This window comes from Podarcis melisellensis (assembly GCF_964234715.1).
Source record: "Podarcis melisellensis genome assembly, chromosome: 15".
Classification (NCBI taxonomy): Eukaryota; Metazoa; Chordata; class Lepidosauria; order Squamata; family Lacertidae; genus Podarcis; species Podarcis melisellensis.
In genome coordinates, this window is record NC_138532.1 from 6,400,699 (window position 1) to 6,424,179 (window position 23,481).

The following is a 23,481-nucleotide window of genomic DNA, read 5'->3' on the forward strand; positions in this document are numbered from 1 at the left end:
TGACCCGCCTTCCGCCGCGAGCCTTGAGGGGCCTCGCACCTCGGCAGCGCCCGGCGGGGGAGGCTCTTCGGAGAAAGAGCGCGGGGAGAAAGCAAGGCCCCGCCTCCGCCCTCGGGTGTCTGTGAGAGGCCGCGGAGGAGCCCCGCGCTCAGAGCCTCCCTTCGCCCGGCGAGCCGGCTGCGCGCCCCTCGGCCCTTCGCGCTACCTCACAGGGTTGCTAGGAGGAGGAGGAGAACGCAAGAGGAGGCCCAAGGCCGCTCTCGCCGTGGCCAGACGGATCGGTTTAAGACCCCGCCTTTGTTGCCCCAAGGAGCTCAAGGTGGCGCAGTGACCCTCACAGACAACCCTGCGAGGTAGGCTGGCCCGAGGTAACCCGACCAGGTGGGGATTTGAACCCAGGTCCTGACTGCGCCACGGTGGTCCTGTGGCGCATATGGGGAAGCCCGTCAGCAGGACCTGCGCACGAAATAACACTCCCAACTTGTGATTCCCTGTCCCTGACATGGAGAGACATAGTCAGGTAGAACCTAGCCACCAAGAGCCTTAAGAATAAAGGGCAAGAGGGACAGTAAACTGTGTATTTTCCCTGTTAGTGGTTTTTAGTGGAGAAGGATATAGTGTTCTTCTCTTAATACTAGAACTGAGAGTCATTTAGGACTGGCAGAAAGAAGCAGTTCTTCATACAGCACATTGTTAAAACTATGGAATTTAGTGACAACCACCAACTTAAATGGCTTTGAAAGAAGATTATACACATTTATGGACAATAAAGCTGTCGATGGCTGCATAGTCATGGCTGTGTGTTACCTCTTGTATTGGTGCTTCTGAATATTGGTTGTTGGCGTTCACAAGTGGGAGAGTGTTGTTATGGTCCCATCCCGCTTCTGGAGCTTTGCATAGACATCTGGGGAGCTGCTGTGTTCTGCAATTGCTGTTCTTCATTCAATAAGCTTTACTCCCAGGAAGTGCGTAAAGGACTTCAGTCTTATGTTTATATCCCTCCCTCCAAGGAGCTCAGGGCAACATATTTTTATGGGGGGGGTGTGGTATATACCATCCAGTTAATCATTCTCCACTGGGCAGTTCACAAATTAAAAGCAATAAAATACAAATACAAGCAATTGACAGCTGAAACAATGCAGAGGGCTGCACCAGCACAAAATTAGCATACAAGCATATGGAACTGGGGAAGTTCCGTAACCAACAAGTCCTGTTACCCTTTTGCTTCAAGAAATTCTGGTCCCTAGCTTTTTGCCCTTTGGACAATTCATTGTTAAAATGCTGATTGTAAGAGCTGCTAGACTTGGGTGCAGGATTTGACTCACTTAAGTCTTTGTGAGGGTGTGCATCTTGTCTCTGGCATGGGCCGGGGGTTGGACATTTGGCCCTCCAAATGTTGGTGAGACTGCTGGGGCTGATCAGAACTGGAGCCCCAGCAACTGGAGGACTGACTGCAGATTCCTTACTCCTGCACTGTTATACATAAAATGCATGTGTATGCACAGCCTGTAATTATACATAGAGACTGAGCAGCCCTAATACTAAACAAACATTATGTGACTGACACTTAGACTTTTGTATTCCACTTCCCTTTCAGTGCTTCAAGGAAGAGAGCTGGAACATCTCTATTTTCAGCTAACCACATTTTGTCCTTTCATCCGAACCAGGACAAAATGATTAATGTACACTGGTTTGTTGTAACAAAATGTGATTTCTGGTCCTACTTGTTTCAGCTAAATCTTCGTTAAAACTAACCACAGTTGGACCCAGTTAGACAAAATAAACTGCACTCAGTTGAAAACATTAGTAGATACCTTGACTGCTTCCTCAAAGTCACTCTAGAGGTTGGAGATAAGAACAGGCTTGTTCATGGTTTAGTATTGTGTCCAAACCAGTTCATTACAGCTTCAGAGGTACATTGTGAATTGTTGGGAACATAGGACAGTTATGCCCTCCCCCCCCCCAATTGTGAGAGGGCTTTTCACTTATATGTTGGTTATTGGCTTCCCAAAAACTGGCCATTGTGGGAACAGAATAGCCTTTGGGGTGAACCAGCAGGTCTGTTTTTCTTTGCTTGACCAAAAGAACATCTCACTTGCTGAGCTTTTAAATCCATGGAAGACAGGAACCATTTGAGGGCATTCAAATGGACAAGGAATGTGTGTGTCCTCTGGCATATCACCATCAAGTTTACAGCCCTCTATGACTTTCAGGGCAAAGGTCTGTGACAGAATGTCTCCTTTACTCATAGAGGGGCCCTGATTGCATTTTGGACCTTTGCCCTTATACTTGTGCACAGCTGTAAATAGGATGATGGTCATGCTGGGTGGGGCTTTTCTGCATGCCCCTATTCTCCCTTGCATGATTGTTTGCACATAAGTAGGGATGGAAGGATCTGTCAGTTTCACATTTTTCCCATCTTAAAATCGGTTTCCACATTTCTGTTTGTTTTTTTAAAATAATATTTATTACCTTACCAACAATTTAACCCCCCCAAAAAAAAATAAACAATACAATACAATACAAAAACACTACATAACACTAACACATTAAACTAACAAAACATAACAAAAACAGTTTAAAACACATCAAACAATTTCAATATCTTATCTTTCATTCACTTATTTCAACAACCTCCTCACACCTCCCTTTTTGTATTCCACTTCTGTTAATTGTTTCAGCAATTCCTTTCCATCTTCCTCTGTTTTCTATCCTATAATTATCTTAACATATTCTAACCTTATTTTTTCCTTTAATACTCTATTAATCTATTTATACTTAATTCCTTATAACATTTCTACTAAAGCCATATACCTTCATTCCAACATTTTTCTAACATTCATTAATTTTACAGTATTTCTGTAAATAGTCTTTAAACTTTTCCCAGTCTTCTTCCACCGACTCTTCTCCCTGGTCTCAGATTCTGCCAGTCATTTCCGCCAGTTCCATATAGTCCATCAACTTCATCTGCCATTCTCGGGTGGGTAAATCTTGTATCTTCCAATACTTCGCGATGAGTATTCTTGATGCTGTTGTTGCATACATAAAAAAAGTTCTATCCTTCTTTGGCACCAATTGGCCGACCATGCCCAGGAGAAAGGCCTCTGGTTTCTTCAGGAAGGTATATTTGAATACCTTTTTCATTTCATTATAAATCATCTCCCAGAATGTCTTAATCCTTGGGCATGTCCACCAAAGGTGAAAGAATATACCTTCAGTCTCGTTACATTTCCAACATTTATTGTCGGGCAAATAGTAAATTTTTGCAAGCTTGACTGGTGTCATGTACCACCTATAAATCATCTTCATTAAGTTTTCTCTTAGGACATTACATGCCGTGAATTTCATACCTGTGGTCCATAACTGTTCCCAGTCAGCCATCATTATGTTATGTCCAACGACTTGTGCCCATTTAATCATAGCTGATTTCACCATTTCATCCTGAGTGTTCCATTTCAACAGCAAGTTATACATTCTTGACAAATTCTTGATTTTTGAATCTAACAATTCTGTTTCCAATTTTGATTTTTCCACCTGGAAACCAACTTTTTTGTCCAAATTGTATGCCTCCATTATTTGGTAATAATGGAGCCAATCTCGCACTTTGTTTTTCAATTTTTCAAAGCTTTGCAGTTTTATTCTGTCTCCATCTTGTTCCAGAATTTCCCAATATTTCGGCCATTTGGCCTCCATATTGAGCTTTTTCTGTGCCTTCGCTTCCATTGGTGACAACCATCTTGGGGTTTTCTTTTCTAACAAATCCTTATATCTTATCCAAACATTAAACAAAGCTTTTCTAACAATATGATTTTTAAACGCTTTATGTGCTTTAACCTTGTCATACCACAAATACGCATGCCAGCCAAATGCATTATTGAAGCCTTCTAAATTCAACACGTCAGTGTTTTCAAGAAGCAGCCATTCTCTCAGCCAGCAAAAAGCAGCTGATTCATAATAAAGTTTAAGGTCTGGCAGGGCAAATCCACCTCTTTCTTTAGCATCAGTTAATATCTTAAATTTTATTCGAGGCTTCTTGCCCTGCCAAACAAATCTGGAAATATCTTTCTGCCACTTCTTGAAACAGTCCATCTTATCCAAAATTTGCAATGTTTGAAACAAAAACAACATCCTTGGCAACACATTCATTTTTATCACAGCAATTCGGCCTAACAATGATAACTTCAAATTTGTCCATATTTCTAAATCCTTTTTCACTTCAATCCAACATTTTTCATAATTATCCTTAATTTCATAATTATCCTTAAATAAATTCACATTTTTGGCAGTCATGTTAACCAAATCAGAGGTGCAAATTTGGAGAAGGGTTATAGCCTATTTCCCTAAATTTAGGACAGTTTGGGTGTCAGAGGCAAAGTCTGGTTCTTGCCATCAGGGCTTACTCTGAGCTATAGAGGTATGACAGGATTAAGGTACCAACACCCACAATCTGTTGACAAGAACAGATAGGCTAAAACAGGTTTGGTCCAACATCAGCATAATCCCTAATATCACCACCACCCTTCTCTTAGGAAATTCCCTCAAAGTTTCAAAAAAATAACAGCATTCAGTTAGTTACCTCATTGTTGACCCTTCATATACTTTAAACTGCTGACAAATACAGCTTGCACCACACATTGTTATTTCTGATCCATGGAGCCCATTTTAGAAAGAAATGCTTTGCAATTTGATGCTAATCTTCCTTTTCCAACCACAAGACAATTCACAACCCTTCTAAAAATAGATCATTTTACCGTCTCAGCCCAAAGTCCTACCAATGACAACCGTGTTGGACCTTATCTGCAAAGGCAGAGAAGAGTTAATGGCTAACCAGACTATTACGTATTGCTTATACAGACATTTTTCATGAGCTCCTGATATTTTGGGGATAGAACCCAACTCCAGCTAATCTGCATCCTTGGCACATAAAGGGGGTTCTGAAATTCAGAAAGGTGGATATTATCAGGGACCACATGCACACACATCTTCCATTAGAAGATTATTTGAAATCATCAGAAATAGTCAACAAAATGGACACATTAGTTTTACTTAAGGTGTGATACATTAAAATATATATACATATTGATATATGATTGTATCCAACACTGGTCATACTTGGAGTAGACCCACTGAAATTAATATACAGCGGCACCTCGGGTTAAGTACTTAATTCGTTCCGGAGGTCTGTTCTTAACCTGAAACTGTTCTTAACCTGAAGCACTACTTTAGCTAATGGGGTCTCCTGCTGCTGCCGCGCCACCGGAGCGTGATTTCTGTTCTCATCCTGAAGCAAAGTTCTTAACCCGAGGTACTTCTGGGTTAGCGGAGTCTGTAACCTGAAGCGTATGTAACCCGGGGTACCACTGTACATGGCTAACTTAGGTAGAGAGTAGCAGTTGTATACAACCTTTCTTCTACCTTTGCATGTACAAGATGTTTCTAATGCAGTTGGGTGGAATTAAGCCCAATCACAACTGCTCACTGCCTGCCTCTACCATCACCACACACCACAAGTCTTAGTAGCAGAGCTCTGAACATTTCCCTCCTTAGTGACTGGACTAAAATGAACCTGGGGAGTAGAATAACTTGACAGAGGGAATGTTCTAGCCCTTCCTTGGACAGAGGTAGCTAGCCTTTCTGGGCCTGAAAAGCTGCATTTATTCTTGGCCAACCCTCCATTGGCCTCTTGCCAGTGAAAGGTGAGACCAAGACTAAAGAGAGTGTGGAAACTCTCAAGCACAAGTCACACGCACACAAACACACACACACATCCAGGGGGCAGATGTTGAAAACTCTCAGCTCACCTCATTACCATATGGGGATTAACTAGTCTAGGTGACTGAAGCAAAGAGGAGAACTGTTGAGGTGTTTCCCAATTTAAAGCACCCTAATGCGGATAGTTACTTTCCCGGTCTGGAGAGTTCTACAGGTCGTCAAGGGCAAAGCAGCAAGTTAAAAATACGTAGCTAGGCAGACTTGTCTCCATAGTATACATCCCTTTGAGTCTCTGGCTGGAGTCTTGTACGTAAACATAATTGTACTTAAACTGTGTTGCAAAATTGGCATAAGTAGTGAGTTGCATTGAAATTCAGCGATACTGCCTTCTGACTAGGCTGGGTGGGGAACTTTTGGTCCTCCAACTGTTGGACTACACTCCCATCATTTCTGGCCTCTGGCAACACTGCTTGGGGCTGATGTAAGCTGGAGTCCCAACATCTGGAGGACCAACAATTCCTCATCCCTCTGTAGGCTGTGGTATTCTGTCTCTCTGAAATAAAAATTATGATTTTAAGTTGCTGGTCTACTTTTTATTATTGTAAAACCCCACCTCAATTTAGGAAAGCAGAATTGAAATTCAAATACTTTATTGTCACTTTTACAACTTGTATACAGTGAGATTACACGAGCACCCCCCACTCAGCTCTCTTAGTCTTAATTCCCCTCGTTTACTGACGCACACCCACGAAACCCAAAAGTCAGTTGCCCTGTTGTTATCTTTTCATTCAGCAGCCTAACATCCCACGGATAGAATCTGTTCTTTACCCTGTTGGTGAGACTAATCATGTTTCTATATTTTCTTCCCAAGGGCAGGAGATCAAGAAAGTGCCGGCCAGGGTGTGAATCATTCCTGAGAATTTTCCTCACTCTCCTGAGGCAATGTTCTTCCGTGATGTCATCCAGGGGATTCACGGGATAGCCCGTAATATCTTGTGCTGTATTCACCACCCTCAGTGGGCACTCCCTGTCAGTTGATGTCAAACCAGCGTACCACACCATGATGACGTCGTTCTTTCACAATACTCTGAGGAGATGGGGAATACTAAGGATCTGCCTTCTCGGTTAAAATACTGGAACTATTACTCAGCAAAAAACATATTTGCCCCACTTGTGATTCTTAGTGTCCAAGACCAAAGTGGCAGATCTACTCAAAAAGATGCCCATTTTTTTCTTCCATTGTATTTTTTCTTCCGATGCATCCTATCTAAAGTTGCATCTGCCACTCAGTCTTGTGAATTGCTTGATCAACATGGGATGCTAGATTTTGTCCTTCACCACAGGTTGATTTCTAAAATGTTTGTGCAATGGCTGGTGACTTGGGAGTACGTATACATACACTTCACGTCCAGATAAGTGAATAACAGGGGTATTAAGAAGTAGGAGCTACAGGGGGAAAGGAAACATATTTGTACCTCACATCATCTAGATCAGTCAAAGTCTTCATAAAGAGCAACATTTACAAGCAGTGGTTACATTATTTTGCAACATGAAGGCAGGAGATAAACAGCCTTCAGATCTGGCCATGGCAATGACATATGCCTTAGTTACATCACATCTGGATTACCGCAGTTCGCTCTACATAGAGCCTTTGAAGGATGCTCAGAAATAACTTGTCCAGAATGTGAGATATATAATTTGGCATTGGATATCTGGCTTTTTTGATGATATAATTCAGAATGTTTTAATGTGGTTTTTATTGGATTGTTAAAATGGAAAACAAATATTTTTTAAAAAACAAAACAGAATGTGGCAGCCAAGCTGTTAACAGGAGCTGCAAATAAGGAGCATGTAATTCCCTTGTCCAGCAGCTGCACTGGCTTCCTATATGTTTCTGGACGTTAGTGAAAAGTGCTGGTAAGTAGCTTTAAAGGTCTGAACCATTTAGGACTGGGATATTCAAAGGGCCACCTCACATATGAGCCTACTTACCTTTTGAGATTATCTTCAGATGCCCTCTTGTGTATCCCAACCAGGGACAGAGGAGAAATGAGATTCAGTTTGCAGTTAAAGGCAACTGCATTCCCAGCATTCCCAGAAACAGGCTTAGTTGTGAACAAGGCAGGGGCTTTTTTCTGTAGTTGCACCTAGACTTTGGAACTCCCAATGGAAGCCCATCTCATCTCTTCTCTCATGGTCTGCTATATCCTTTATTATAATCTCACCGAGTGTGTTGATGAATGCTGTATTCCAAGACGTCTAGAGGGCACCAAGTGGGGGAAGGCCATTGTAAGCTGTTTTACACTGCTGATTTATGGTTTTCCCTTGCTAGCCACCTTGAGTTATTGAGAGGAAAGGCAGGAAATAAATCCATTTTCTTTCCACACACACCCAAAGGCAAGATGGGTATTTACTTGACAGAAATTCAATGAGTGGCAAACTCATTGTGCTAATACATACTGGCATGGAATTGATGTAAATGATGTCATAAAACCCTTGTTTACAAGGAACTGAAGACCAGCCAACAATGCACAATTTTCATGCCCTTTTCACCGTACTGCCACTTAGGGTTACTGAAACAGGGCTGTTGCATAAAAGGTACCAGTTAGTGCTAAGATGTTTCACTGCCATCCATTCATTCACAAAGGCTCGTGGCTTTCAAAACAAATCAGTCTCAGACCAGTTTTTGGCAACCCTGCTGCTCTTTCATTTGTTAGAATCAAGTCCGTGAATTGCATGACCCTGCACAATCTTTCCGCTCAACAGTCTCAGCAGAGTTGTAAATGGACTGCCATGAAGTGTTGGGTGAAGAAATGATCATTTGACCCATCAGCTAGTGCACGATATTTAAGACATTGTTTTACATAACACATACTCATAAACCACATCACACAACAGTAAGTCCACAAAGGATTATTGTATTCCATGCTTCATTGACTATGCAAAAGCCTTTGACTGTGTTGACCACAGCAAACTATGGCAAGTTCTTAAAGAAATGGGAGTGCCTGATCACCTCATCTGTCTCCTGAGAAATCTCTAGGTGGGACAAGAAGCTAGTTAGAACTGGATATGGAACAACTGATTGGTTCAAAATTGGGAAAGGAGTACGGCAAGGCTGTATATTGTCTCCCTGGTTATTTAACTTATATGCAGAATTCATCATGCGAAAGGCTGGACTGGATGAATCCCAAGCCGGAATTAAAATCGCCAGAAGAAATATCAACAACCTCAGATATGCAGATGACACAACCTTGATGGCAGAAAGTGAGGAGGAATTAAAGAACCTTTTAATGAGGGTGAAAGAGAGCGCAAAATATGGTCTGAAGCTCAGCATCAAAAAAATGAAGATCATGGCCACTGGTCCCATCACCTCCTGGCAAATAGAAGGGGAAGAAATGGAGGCAGTGAGAGATTTTACTTTCTTGGGCTCCATGATCACTGCAGATGGTGACAGCAGTCATGAAATTAAAAGACGCCTGCTCCTTGGGAGAAAGGCGATGGCATACCTAGACAGCATCTTAAAAAGCAGAGACATCACCTTGCCAACAAAGGTCCGTATAGTTAAAGCCATGGTTTTGCCAGTAGTGATGTATGGAAGTGAGAGCTGGACCATCAAGAAGGCCCAAGAATTGATGCTTTTGAATTATGGTGCTGGAAGAGACTCTTGAGAGTCCCATGGACTGCAAGAAGATCAAACATATCCATTCTGAAGGAAATCAGCCCTGAGTGCTCACTGGAAGGACAGATCGTGAAATGTATGTTCATTTTAATTGTTTTACTAAACCTGTTAAAAAATTCCAATCTTATTTGTTCTAATAGCTACTTTAATTTCTTCTTTGATGTTTTCCAAAAACTTTGATGGCACACAACAGAGAATTCAATTAACTAACAGGTGAGGCTGACAGATTATATTGGCCCAAGGTCATTAAGTAAGTTTCATGGCATAAGCTTCAGGGAACTGAAACCATGTTTTGCCGTTTCAAGCCAAGACTATTTCCTAGTACACCAAAGTGACTCTTTGAGGCTTGCATTCAGAAGGCTTGCATTCAGCACTAAATTTAAATTTGGCACCAGCTGTAAGCCCTGCTTGCAGAGAAACGATTCTACCACTCCCAATGTTTCCTTTGCAACCATAACTTTTCTTGTCCCAGAACTGACATGAGATGTGGGCCTAGTAAGGAAAACAACCTTGCAGGCAAATTAGGAGCCCAGCTGGCCTAATCCGGCCCATAGGTCCGAGGTTCTCCCATGCCTGCTCTAACCAATCATCTAGAAGCAGTAAGAACAAGCACAGCTCATTTTAGCACCATCATTATACATCAACATCTTTGCATATCACTAACACCACTTATTGTAGCTTCAAGTTGCTAACATATTTATGTATACAGTAGGGCTTGATGCCCCTGCTTGCCAACCCCCTTTCCCCCACAGACCTGACCAACCCTGTCAACTATCCTCTCACAGTTTACCCAACCTCTTTTAAATGAGGGCGGGTGGCACTTCAGAGAGCAGTTTGGCAACCTGCTCTCTGAAGCACCTTGTACTCTCATCTAAACAGCTTGTCTTGATCTCTTGCCACCCACACTGCTTACCTGATGGCTTTTCATGATGCTGGTGTTACCAAGGCCACATACAAATTTGTGTCCCCTCAAACACTACTTGTAGAAGAAAGGTGGTGCAACCTTTTGAAATAAAACCCAATGAATCTAAACATAATATTCTGACACTTCATAAACTCACTGCCAGGACAGCCAATGGTGCAATTGGGCATTATGGAGGACTACACAAATTCATAGACGCGCGATTCAGTAGCCAAGTATTAAAAACCAGGCCATACTTTCTCTTAAGAAAGATGTCCCAAGTATCATGCTACAGAAAACAACTTTAGTGTATCCAGGATGTAATCCCATTATGCCATTATAAATGCCCCTCTCATTTATACAGACAGGCATTCGCTCATAAAATTGGTCACTCAAAACAGAACACTGCACAATTCATTTAATACCCAATTCATCATTTTTAATGATCTGATACACCAATACTTTTCTTACTTGAAGATGCCTTGCAATAAGTGTATGTTTTAAAACTATGTGGTTTATTTCTTGTGTTTGGAGCAACAACCACTTTGTGAGGAGTTAAAAGATTCACTGCAGTAGCCTTCCCTGCCAACTATAGATAGAGTTGATCATAATCAGTTACAAGATTAAAAGTGGAATACAAAAAACTGCAACATATGAAGTGACATCACAATTAAGTACAATTGTCCTGAAATGCCTCCGGCCCACAGTTCCTACAATCAGTCTTTTATTTGCAATGATCAAAGCATTTCCTTCTGCCTACCTTATGAAAAAGCAGTGTGGATTATATCTGCATGATAAAGGAGAAAATATAGCATAAAACATCTATTGTTTGGGCTGCCGTACTGTATGGTTGCACTTTAACAGAAAGTACCCGAAAAGTTACCAAACACTACACAATTTATATGGCAAGGAGGAAGGCGGAAATAATACACAAGAGCAGCAGCTAGGGAGACGAAGTCTTGGTTTTACTGGCGCTGGGTTGTGACTGAAAAGTCTTTGTACCTTACAAATTTTGGCATGTTACTTGAGCAGCTGAAGTTCTTGGTGTTCCAAGAGATCTCTTCAGAGATGCACGCTCTGGTACCAAAATGTCTTTTACTCAGTGTTTTCCTTCTGCGGCTGGAAAAATGTGGCAATATCCATTGAGGCTGCTATAGCTGAAGTCTTCAGTCACCAGGGTCAGCACTTCATCCCTTCTCCTGCATTCACTGGTAGGATCACCAAGACTTTGGGTTTGAAATCGTCATTTAGTCACAACCAACTAACCAGTGGTGTTACTTTAAAATTAAAATGCAAGTCCCCACTTATTGCTTTGGGTGGTAAAGAGGGCTGAGAATCGGACAAAGCTAGATATCTCTGGGCATTCAAAGACTGGAGGCCTTAGGATTATTACCTACATTAAAGCCCCTTTCTTTCCAGTTCTTCCAGTATGGCCTGGATTCTGTGAACGGCCTCTTTCCTTGCCTGCCGTACATTGTCCTGACCACCCGTCTCCACAGAGTCCAGCTCCAACAACTTCTTGGTCAGCATTTCCTCCAGCAGCCAGTAGTCCTTGTCTGTCTTTTTCCCTACAAATTCGTCCACCTCCTCCTCCAACTGCTCAACGCCCTCCATAACTTGCATAACCTTTTGTATGCCTGATGGCACATCTGGTATCTCTGATGGAGTCTGAATACTGGTTTTAGATCCTGGTCCATGGTCGGCAGTCACAGATGGTTTCCTATGTACATTATCATACAGCTGGGGCTGCGCACTATACTGCACTTTATGGTTGGAAGCAGATGGCTTAGTATCAAACTGCGCCGGCTTGTAGTCGTTCATGGTCCCAGAAGGCAGGTTATTGGCTTCAGAAAAGTAGCCCTGCTGGTTACTTCCTTGCTCCAATTGGTTATAAGAGTCCTAAAGAAGAAAACAAGAGCCTTCAGCATGGTGTCCAACTCTTAACAATCCCATTACCCCACATCCTGCCGCAAAGGTGCTGTGCACACAGATCCTTGGGCTGCCAATACTGCCAGGCTGCCTCTCTGCTTATCAGTAAGGTCTGCATGCTCAGGATGTCAGTGCAAAAAGGTCCAAGCACTGAAAGACACTAGGGACAGGACTTGCACTTTGAGCCTGTCAGATTGACATCACAATGTGGAATGACATAATAACTTGAATCCCAGGTGACCTGCATAGGCCCTGCAACCCATAAGCAGTTCCAAAAGGGGGGGAAAGATTACTTGGCAGATACTTGGCAGACTAAGCTCTTGAGGTTTTTCTCTCTCAGCTGAATAGCAAGAAACAACTCAGCAGCAGGGAAGTGGGACCTTAATGAAATGACCAAGAGGCTGCATCCAGCTCATGGACTGAAGGTTGCCCACTCCTGTAATTAAGGAAGGGTGGCTTCACTAGCCAAGGGGGAAATTGCTCCTATCCTACTGAAAATGCAAACTAGATCTGTCTATGCTATAATGTCTACAGAAGCATAAGAGGGCCTATGTCCTAGCTGAGAAAATCCCTTGGCTGATAAAAGGAACAAGGGTACAAGTTGGCCAGGGGATGATGATGTAGACTGTTCTTGTGTACCTTACAATAACAAGCAAAGGGGGAAGCACAGCCCTTCCAAGAAGGTCCAGGTAACAATTCACAGCTCTGGGAAACAGACAAAAGATCACATCTGTATGCCTATAAGCAAGTACACTGGGAGGGTTAAGGGCTGGAAAGCTTGACTGTGGGTTCCAAGCTTAAGAGACACCGGAGGAGAAAGTTATATTCCTGTTTCAGATGGCTTATCAAGGTGCAGCTGGACTAGGCTAGCACCTACCACTTTAGGCTTTGCTAGAGGTGAAAGGTCATCTACAGAATAGAACATAAGCTTAATATAACAGCACCAAATTATTCCTTGACTACTTGCATTAAGCAAAGGATGCCAGAATTTCAAGATTTGTTCATGTATGAAGGCCTGAAAGGTATGAGATGTAGGTACCTTAAGAACCACCTTCTTCCAGGGGGATTCCCTTCATATCTGTTCCATCAGCCCTACTCTATATTCCTCAACCATGTGAAGCCTAATGGGTGGCAACAAGGAGTAGGATCTTTGTGGTGGCAGCATCCGCCCTGTGGAACACTCTTAGTTGAATTTCATAAAATCTGAAACTTTATGGTTTTTTGGGTTTGGACAAAGCATGTTGTTTCAAGAAGAACTTTAGCTGGGAAAACTTCTCATTACAGTGGTACCTCTGATTACGTACTTAATTCGTTCCGGAGGTCCGGAACTGGGCTACAACATAAGCAGATCAGCAGATTTTAAAAAGCCTATGAATTGACCAAAACAGTGTCAATTAACTGGGCACCATTTCTCTCCCCACTGCCCAAATACAGATGCCTTAAAAACTGCAGGTGGCAGGCATCATCCTAAGAAATATTCTCTCTTCCCTCACACTTAGGCAGAATTGCTGTTCTAAATACGATGCTTGCTACAATACATTTTGATCTAAAAACAAAGAATCCTGTTTTCTACAGCAATACTTTTACCCACATACAAATTTATTCAAAAGATAACCCATTAAATAAGCTAATACTGATGATAAACTTATTTGTTTCTTTAGTTAGGAAGCAGATTTTATATAATAGCCATTGATACAAAAAGCTTCCCAACAATGAACAGAGGACAAGCATTGGGGAGAGATTGCCTCCCCTCAAAAATTACCTTTGCATTGTTATTTGGAGCATGTGGAGCAGATACTCCACTAGGAGGCCATGGAGGAGAGGATTCTGCAACATATTGATTCCCATGTCCTGTTGATGAAGGAGACCAACCATACGGAGGATGCATTCCATACTGGAGAGGAGGTCTCCAGTTTGTATCCTGAAGTCTTGGCTGAGGTGGTGGCGGGGGCCTCTGTTGTGGAATGCTGTGATTGCAGTCGCCATACGGATAGGGTGGGACTGGAAAGTTTGGTGTCTGCAGGCCGAAGGAAAAATGAGATATGGTTTCTTCATATAGCCTATGAGAACACATTGATTAATTAAATGTTGAGACCCACCAAATAAAACTAAGCAGGCAGTTAACTGCAGAAGCAGGGATCCACAATTCTGCTTGTCAAGGCAAGAGTTCACACTTTTTGGTGAGGGTGGCGAGAAAAACTCAAGCCTTGTGTCTCCAACTTAGAGATGATGAATAAAGGCAGGGAATGTCCTTGTAGTTGGGCTGAGCTTCAGAGGGTACAATAAAACGATGGGAGGGAAACCCTGCTTCTCTAACCAGTTCCAAACTGAAGACAGGCTAGGGAATATTGTTTGGGCACTGGGTGTAGACAGCGCCGTTTGTGCCTATATGACACCTAGCCAAGCCCCTGCTCCCCTCCACCACTATATCAGCAAGATTATGTAGCTTTTCACAATACAGTGGTACCTCGGTTCTCGAAAGTCTCCGTTGACGAACATTTCAAAACCTAGATGCCGAAAACCTGGAAGTAAATGCTTTGGTTTTCAAACGCACTTCATAACTTGAATGGCTTCTGGTGCATATTTTTCAGTTTTCTCAATTGAATATGCAGACAGCCCTTTGCGCTTCAGTTTTCAAATGTTTTGGAACTTGAACGGTCTTCCGCAACGGATTACGTTTGAGAACCAAGGTATCACTGTATTTGCTAAACTGTAGTATTGTCCTGTGCAGGGAATTTGCAAATAGAGATTAATTTAAAAAGTATCTGATCATGCTGGGTACTGAAAGTACAAACTAAGCTGTAACTTAAGACATGAATGCCAGGAAGGAAGGCCCATCACCTCAGGAACTCCGAGTAAGCTTACAAAGGACTGGAATGGAGATACCGTATTTTTCACTCTATAAGATGCACTTTTTCCCTCCTAAAAAGTAAGGGGAAATGTGTATGCACAGCTATCCCTGAAGCCAGAACAGCAAGAGGGATCGCTGCTTTTGCTGTGCGGCGATCCCTCTTGCTGTTCTGGCTTCTGGGAATTCAGAATATTTTTTTTCTTGTTTTCCTTCTCCAAAAACTAGGTGTGTCTTATGGTCTGGTGCATCTTATAGAGCGAAAAATACAGTAGTTACCAGGAAAAACAGTAACTTATAGGTTTTGGAGCTTTAAGAGATGATTATATAAGCATCTGGCATAACAGATTAAGGTCTGAATGTTAAAGACAAGAATAATTTAATAGTATGTCAATGGTAGAAGGATGCAGCCAATCAGTTATATGAGATTATGTCACCAGCCCACACTGGATCCTTACCTGTGGAGGAGAATATCCTGGCATTTGCCTCCTCACCATGGAACCTTCAGCTGGGCAGTCTGGTGGTGGGTAGTTCCAGTTAGAAGCTGGTGATGGTGATCTATATACATTGGGAGACTCTGTGGAATATGGTGCATGAGGATGCCCTGAGGAATAGTAGGCATTTGATTGTGGGATATTGGAATATGGTGGTCCAGTCCCAGAAGTAGAGTATGGAGTGCCATAAACACCATTTGTGTAGGAAGGATCAATTCCCTAGAAGATAAGAGGGTAAATTATTTAAAACCAACCTTGATTGCACAGCAAATCAAGTATTATGTCTCAGGAACTCCTGGACAAGAGCTAGTTATGCTATCAATTCCTGGGCCAAAGATGGTTCCTTTATTTTTTATCAAATAAAGCTCAGTAGGTGTCATTTCTGCAGTGAATGTAAAAGCCACATCCACTGAGCTTTTTCTTGACCATGCAGGCCTTCAGTTACAGGTAGCATAGAATGCTGTGTGGGCCCTGCTATGCACAATCCTGTTTCAATGCAGAATTTGTTGCATCCCTCAACATCAAGAATTCCCTTTGGAACCAGGCAAGGCAGCCATATTATTCCAACAGCGGCTAGTACAGACTCTGCTTACCTAAGCAACACGAAAATTAGCTGTCAGATTTCTGCCAAGTGCCGAGAGATCCTGAGAAGTCTGCATTCCTGGTCATTTAGATCACACATTTTCATAGGGTTTGTTATCTGGGCTTAATGAATCCACAGCTCTCTTATTCATATTGTAAACCCAAAAGGATGGAACCTCATCTCCTGGTACTCTGCCTTGAAGAGTTGCAGTACTCAATAAATGTGAAATGGTTGCCCTGCCGAAGAGATAGTAAACCACCAAGTGCCCTCTAGTGGGAATATATTAGAAGTTTTAGTGCCTCTGAGAAGAGATTTGCCATATTTCCATCAGTGATTTCTGGAAATGTTTGAACAACACTTACTTGCAAGAGATTGCGCACTGTTGCATTTTTTCTCTGCAATCATCCAATTTCTTGCTTGCATAACCGTTTTGGAAACAATTTCCCACCTATTTTGGTTGGTTGCTTTCAACTCACACGTTCTGCAGCTCTGAAGCAAGTTCTGCTTTTTAAAATGTTTTAAAAATGCACCCTGCTCGTCCTCCAAAGAACTTAATGTGGCAGTTGGGGCAGCATGGTTTTATTCTTATTAACAAGCTGATGTGGTTGGCTAGGTTGAGAATTGGTATAAAGTAGTGACTAAGACCCTGGTTTAAATTCTTGCCTATGTCCAAACTTCACCTTAAACCCTTCCCATCTTAAATATGACACAATGCTCATCTATGTTATAGCCTCAGATCTGTACTAAAATCAGGCCCACTTGTTTAATCCAAATGGAAAATAAATGTTTGAGGGAAACTAAGATATAGTTGCTTCCAAGGATATCACCAGTCTCCAGCAATGCTCCCTTTAGTAGCAAATGGAACAAGATGTTTTTGAACCAATTGAAGGGTTTATTAGAACCACACGGGTACTTTGGATAAGGAAGAACTTGTTCTGTACAGAGCAAACAGCCTTGTATCATTATTATTCTGAACAGGCTACACTGTTGTATGACAGATCTTTTAGTGGGAAATCTGAGACAGGTCATCTAATGAGCTTTACAGGCTGCTGTGTAAGGCAAGGGAACATGTGTAAAAGTCCTCCTTCATCACTGCAACATGATGGGTCATGGCTTTTCACACCCGGATGCTACAGCTACACAGGATGGTACAACTGTAGTTTACAAGGTCTTCCACAAGTAGTAAGCCTTATTATGATCACCACTTGTCAGTATGAAAATAACATTATTTTAACATTGGAGTGCCATCCACTCTGTATTCAATAACCAAATATTTCCATGAGACACCACTTCTCGGACAAATTGTCCTATGACTATACCTGGCCTTGGAGCTCTGGTCCAACAGAATATGGGCTTGGGTAGGGACTTCTGGAAGATGAATTCCAGTAATGCGAACCATATCCATGATAAGGGGGGTGCTCCTAAAGAAAGAAACAAGATATTCACTTCCTGAAAATCAACAACATGTCTTGAAAATGTATCAAAATCTTAGAATCTTCTAGTTCCTTGAATTATTCTATGTAGCCTAAAAGGACTCTGAATGTAGAAACTGTTAATGAGGGTTTCAACAGACCTATGCATAGTCAAAAATTATTTTCTGCCAATCCATGGCAACAGAGCTAAATTCAGCAGACTTCTGGTAATAGGAGGTTTTGCTTTCTTCTTTCTCTTGCAAATACAGTTGTACCTTGGCTCCCAAACACCTTGGGAGTTGAATATTCCGGCTCCCAAATGATCAAAAACCGGAACTGAACATTCTTTTGGAAGCTGAACATCAGCCAATCAGAAGCCGCGCTTTGGAAGTCGAACATTTCGGAAGTCACACTGACTTCTAGAACGAATTCTGTTCAACTTCCGAGGTACGACTGTAAAGCCCAGTTCTTCCAATAAGCAGCTGGGCCAGCCTCTTAGATAGTCTTATCAGCCAAGCCCCAGTGGAGAGGCAGGTTGAGCCTGACTAAAAATTTGTGGTGAATGGTGCAGTTTAAAGAGTAACAAACCTTATTTCAGGCACCATACCATTGTCCAAATAAGCAATTTCTGGTTCACATTAAGAAACTTTGTTTTTAATATTCCCAGGGACAAGGATGAAAAAAGTCTACACAAATGAAGAAATTCAAGTTTTTAAAGAAAAAAGAAAACCAAGCAGCTTCAGTGCACAGAATGCTAACTGACAGTTGCAGGAATGGTATGACTTGAACCAGAACAGACTGGTCATATGACAATGTTTTGTTGCAGGAACCCCAATGGTTCTATAAAATTTTAAAATAAGGGCCTGATTCTCATTTCCAATAATTCTTTATTCACTCACCAGAACATTGGAAGGCAGGAGCATATTCATATCTCAGTGAGCAATTACAGAAAAGCTTACTTGTACACCTCTTGATGCATTTTGTTTTTAAGTGAAAGCTTAAAAAATCATTAAAAATTCCAATATATTATTATGGCTATGGCATTAAGTTGGGTCAAGCAAGCTTAGCTACCCCCTCAAAGGTGTCCAAGTACAAAAATCCCAAAATATTAACACATTTTTTGTATAATCCTTAAATTTATTTTTTCCATGGCAGTTTACAAGACTTCACAAGATACACAAAAGCAGCAAACAGCAATAAAACAATGAACAATAATATACAGTATTAATAGCAATCCCAGCAGATATAAAATACCTTTGAGGTTAAAAGTTTGGGAAAATAAGATGGACTTTGCTTGGCTCCTAAAAAGTGGAAGCTTAGTGGTAAAGAATCTGCTTTGCATGCAGGAGGTCATAGGTTCAATCCTTGGTACTGCCAGGGAGGGAGGGCTGAAAACATTTGCTGACCTAAATGCTGCAAAGCCAATACCAGTCAGTGAAAAGTACTAAGCTAGAAGGGCAAATGGCATGACTCTGTATAAAGGAGCGCCCTATGTTCCTAAAAGACATCAACATTGACACTAGATGAGCCACAAGCTTGGCACTGTAACCTCCACTGTTGCCATCCCATTTCACTTAAGATAGCAGAGGCAACTGGAGAACCTCATCTGGGGAAGATCTCTGTATATAGGTATCTTGATATGGCAGAAGATGTTCACTCAATAATAGTCACATGCTATGTTGGGCTTTTAAACATCAGCACTTTTGCGTTCAAAAACAGACTGTAAGCCAGCTGAGCTCTGGCAAATTGGGTTTCCAACATCCACTCCTAGTTAGTAACCTAGCAAATGTATTTTGAATGTAGTGCAGTTTCTGGATAGCTTTCAAATGCATTCCTACATACAAAGAACGGCAGGAGTAGAACCTGGAGGTAATCAGAGCTTGGTAATTAAACAGCAACATACAAATCTGTGGATAAAACTGCACTGTTGTATTTCATGCTGGCTTCTTTTTGCAGTACTTGAGATACCCCAAATACAATTCACTATTTTATTAAGTTATAGTTCCTCCACTGGCTCCCTCAGCCAATAAAGCGAGATGAGCGCCGCAACCCCAGAGTCGTCCGTGACTGGACCTAATGGTCAAGGGTCCCTTTACCTTTAGTTCCTCAGTATAGATGACCTAACTAGGAATATGGGTTGGGGAAAATATACTCAAACCAGCAGAGAAAAACTTCATCTTTCCAGTGATTATATTCCCCATCATTGTAGAAAGTTACAGCAACCAAGGCCTATATGCAGCAAGCGTTGCTGTGACGAAGTAGCTTTAAATACAGACACAAAGCAGTCTTCCCAAAATAGCCATTGTACAAGAATCACACACAGTAATGGAAGGAATCAAGATTAGAGGTCAAACTTGCCAGAAAGCTTTGTAGCAACTGCCTGTTAACAAAATGATTTCTCAGTTTTGGGTTTTTTAACACCATATACAAAGCATTGATCATAATTAAGCCTATACAGCACCTTTGTATCATTATGATACTGTAAAGATAGGCTAACAACTCCAATTAAAATTTTAATAAGGGCAAACTAGCTTGGTTTGAGGTTGCTTCAGATACAATGCTAAACGGTAGTTGAGCATTATGAGAACAAGTCATAGCAAGCCTGAGACTCACGCTCTGGTTACAGGTAAAACATTTGCTTCCTGGTTCGTAAATATTCCTGGTCAAATAAACTATGGTTTAATGTGATGCGTTCATCACTGCTCCATTATTCCTACTTGTTTTCTCAGTCTGGAGGGAAATTACAAACCAGAGACTGGTTTCATCATATTACATGCAAACTATTGTCTTTGGTTTGTTCCCCTCCCAAGAAACCACTAGCAAATCCTGGCTTACTGCTCATGGGAAGAGAGGAGAGAAACAGCAAGTGCTATTCATATGTAATGCGAAGCCAGCCTCTTGTTTGTTGCCAATCCCTCCCACTCCAGCCTAGGAAAGGCAGGAATGGAGCCCACAATTCCAGCAATGTGCACAAGCACATTATTACTTTACCAAGAGCAAAATAAAGATTCTGAAGGATATCATACACTCCTCAACTGAATATAATGAATAGCTTCAGATTCAGCCACATCTTCAAACTAAATAGGACTGGTGCCTTATGCACTTTTCTCACTGCAGGTTTGACAAGAATAAAATAAAAGCTAAAAACACAAGTAAGTAGTTAAAACAAAAACAATAATCCCCCCTTTCCACAAAGACATTTAAAAGACTGTGGAATACTAATCAGCCAAGGGCCTGGTTGAAGAAGAACATTTTTGCCTAGCTCCTAAAATATATAGTGCGAACCTCCCTGGCGAGAGCATTCCACAAATGGAGAGCCACTACAGAAAAGTGCTGTTCTTGTGTTGCCACCCTCTGGACCTCTTGTGGAGAAGGCACGTGAAGAAGGACCTCAGATGCAGAGTCCAGGGTGGTTTATATGCAGAGAGGCAGTCCTTGAGGTGCAGTCCCGAGCCATTTAAGGTTTTATAGGTCAAAACCAGCACTTTGAATTGAGCCCAGAAGCTAATTGGCAGTCAGAGCAGTCAGGCTAGGATAGGTGTAATACACTCAAATCATGTTGCCCCAGTGAGCAACACGGCCGCCAAATTCTGCAGCAGCTGAAGTTTCCACAGTCTTCAAAGGCAGCCCTTTTAAGTAATCCAGCCTAGAGGTTATCAAAGTATAGACAGCAGAAGTTAGGAGGCCAACGGGGTCACCAGCTGAAGCTGATGGAAGGCACTCCGTGCCACCAGAGCCTCAAACAACAGCAGAGGATCCAGGAGTTCTCCCAAGCTGTGTACCTGATCCTTCAGAGGGAGTGTAACCCCATTAAGAGCAGGCTAACTCTCAACCATCCAGTCTGTTGGGAGGTACCCATTAACAGTGCCTCAGTCTTATTTGGATTGAGCTTCAATTTGTTGGCTCTCATTATCAAAGCAAGAAAACGGTCCAATACATCTACTCATCAGCAGATGTAAAGGAAAGGTAGAGCTGTGTGTCGTATGCAAATTGATGACAAAGTATTCCAAAACTCCAAATGACCCCACTCATGTAGATGTTAAATAGCACGGGATGTTAAATGCTGCCGCCGCACCGCAGGAGCCAGATTTCTGTTCTTATTCTGAAGCAAAGTTCTTAACCCGAGGTACTATTTCTGGTTAGCGGAGTGTGTAACCTGAAGCGTATGTAACCTGAAGCGTATGTAACCTGAAGCGTATGTAACCCGAGGTACCACTGTATCAAAATGACGGCTTGCGAGGGGACAGGATGGGACACCCCACATAATTCAAAGGAGACAGAAAGCAGCATAGACCCACTTTCACTATTTCAGCCATCAGGTTTGCTTCTCACCCTCCTCCTCCTCCTCCTCCACTTCCCTTCTAACTTCTTTTCCTTTTGTGCCATGCCATTTAGATTGTAATCCCGAGGGGCAGAAACTGTCAATAACAGTTATCTGTTCTGGACTGGAGTGCAGGGCAAATCAAATTTGTTAAGTACGTGAAGAGGGGGAGGGAAGGGGAAAATCGCCTGGATTGAGAAGACAGTTATACAGTACAAGACTTACCATTTTACTAGTGTCAAGTGGATTGTTGTTATTTTTCTCTCCCCCCTTTCCCTTATGTGGACCCAGCCAGGTCGCCTGTCCCTAGTTCAGTTTGAGCGTGAAACGAGGAAAAACCAATGCATCTGCCCTGCATTAACCAGCACACATTTTCCTTTCGGCGATGGGGCGGCCCCGGCGGACCAGTCTTCCTTCCCTCTCGCCCCGCCTTGGCTCCCCCTCCCTCCCCAAGGGGGTCAAAGCAGCGGAGGAGACGTAACAGATGAGAGGCGCACGTGGCGACGCTCAAGCCTCGAGGACACGGGGGGGGCCGCCTACGTCACAGACCCTCATAAAAAGGAGGGGGGAGGGGGGAGGACTCGGCCGTTACCTGAGAGCCGCCATAGCCGGACCGAACCGTTCTCTCGCTGCCGCCGCCGCCGCTGCGATGCCGCGGGCACCTGCGCCCCTCCGCACCCCACGGCGGTGGCGGAGGAGGCTCGGGCTCAGGCCGGGCCCGCTCCACTTCCGCCCCGTGTAACAGTCTCCTCAGCGCCGCCGCCATTAAGGGCTCTTAATTCTCTCCTAGTCCCCTTGAGAAAGCAGTGCGCCTGCGCGTCTCCTTCCTGTCATAGACACGCCTCCTCCTCCCTGCCTTAGCGTAAACAGGCGTTTCGCCAGCTATAGCATTCCCGGATGAGGGGAGTTCTGAAAGATTTGTGCGGGTGTTGTTGTTTTTTTTGCCTCTGAGCGACGTCACCAGCCGTTGCTGACGTCTTGCGAACGAGACCCGCAGAAGCACCCCGCGCGAAAGCATCCAATCAGGAAAGCTTTCGCCTCCGTCAACCCGTTAGGGTAACCCTTGAAGACCTGGAGAGAAATGGAATGGGTCAGCAGTGCACACCTTCTCTGGGAGGAAGTTCCATTTACTTCACAGGAGCTTGTTTTGCTGCCCAGTAGACATGGGCAGATCTGCGGTCTCTGGTGATTCTAGCCTACAATTATGCCAAAACAGGCATTCAAAAGGGGTAAACTGACCTTTAAAGGAGTATAAAAGTGAAACTACCACACTGTATTAAATATAAAAAGCATGAGGAATGCAAGTTTATTTCTACAAATGCATTCTGTACATCCAAAATTAGCCAGACTTCATCAGAAAGTACTGAGCTTTCCTGGAGTCCGTGCTGACTCAGAACAAGTTCTTGGAAAGGTATATTTTCAGAATCCCTGCAGGTGTTGCTACTACTATGGTACTTACAACTTGCAAGAAAACAAAACCTTCCCTTAAAGTTTTAGAATGTATAGCATATATAAACATAATAAACCTTTGGGAGCTGTTCAGCTCTTCAGAAATTACACATTACACACAGACCAATTTTGAGTATTTTAACCAGATAGTCA

The 23,481-nt window shown here is 42.7% G+C and overlaps 1 protein-coding gene and 1 long non-coding RNA gene across 3 annotated transcripts; one reads left to right on the forward strand and one right to left on the reverse strand.

Annotated features, from left to right (window-relative positions):
- The first annotated feature begins 70 nt into the window (after nucleotides 1-70).
- Nucleotides 71-20,246, forward strand: LOC309358268. The gene is made up of 2 exons (XR_014163386.1): nucleotides 71-353; nucleotides 18,226-20,246. It is a non-coding gene; the product is annotated as an uncharacterized lncRNA (long non-coding RNA).
- Nucleotides 11,237-22,798, reverse strand: BAG4 (BAG cochaperone 4). Of its 2 annotated transcripts, none has more exons than XM_081891061.1 (5): nucleotides 22,472-22,798; nucleotides 17,466-17,567; nucleotides 15,528-15,782; nucleotides 13,984-14,238; nucleotides 11,237-12,191 (listed from the first exon to the last, which is right to left on the reverse strand). In XM_081891061.1, the coding sequence occupies exons 1-5, from the start codon at nucleotides 22,643-22,645 to the stop codon at nucleotides 11,691-11,693; spliced, it is 1,287 nt and encodes a 428-aa protein (XP_081747187.1). In that variant the 5' UTR covers nucleotides 22,646-22,798; the 3' UTR covers nucleotides 11,237-11,690. The 2 variants fall into 2 exon arrangements, with proteins under 2 accessions (XP_081747187.1, XP_081747188.1); XM_081891062.1 differs by lacking the exon at nucleotides 22,472-22,798 and adding an exon at nucleotides 22,105-22,334.
- Nucleotides 22,799-23,481: the final 683 nt, after the last annotated feature.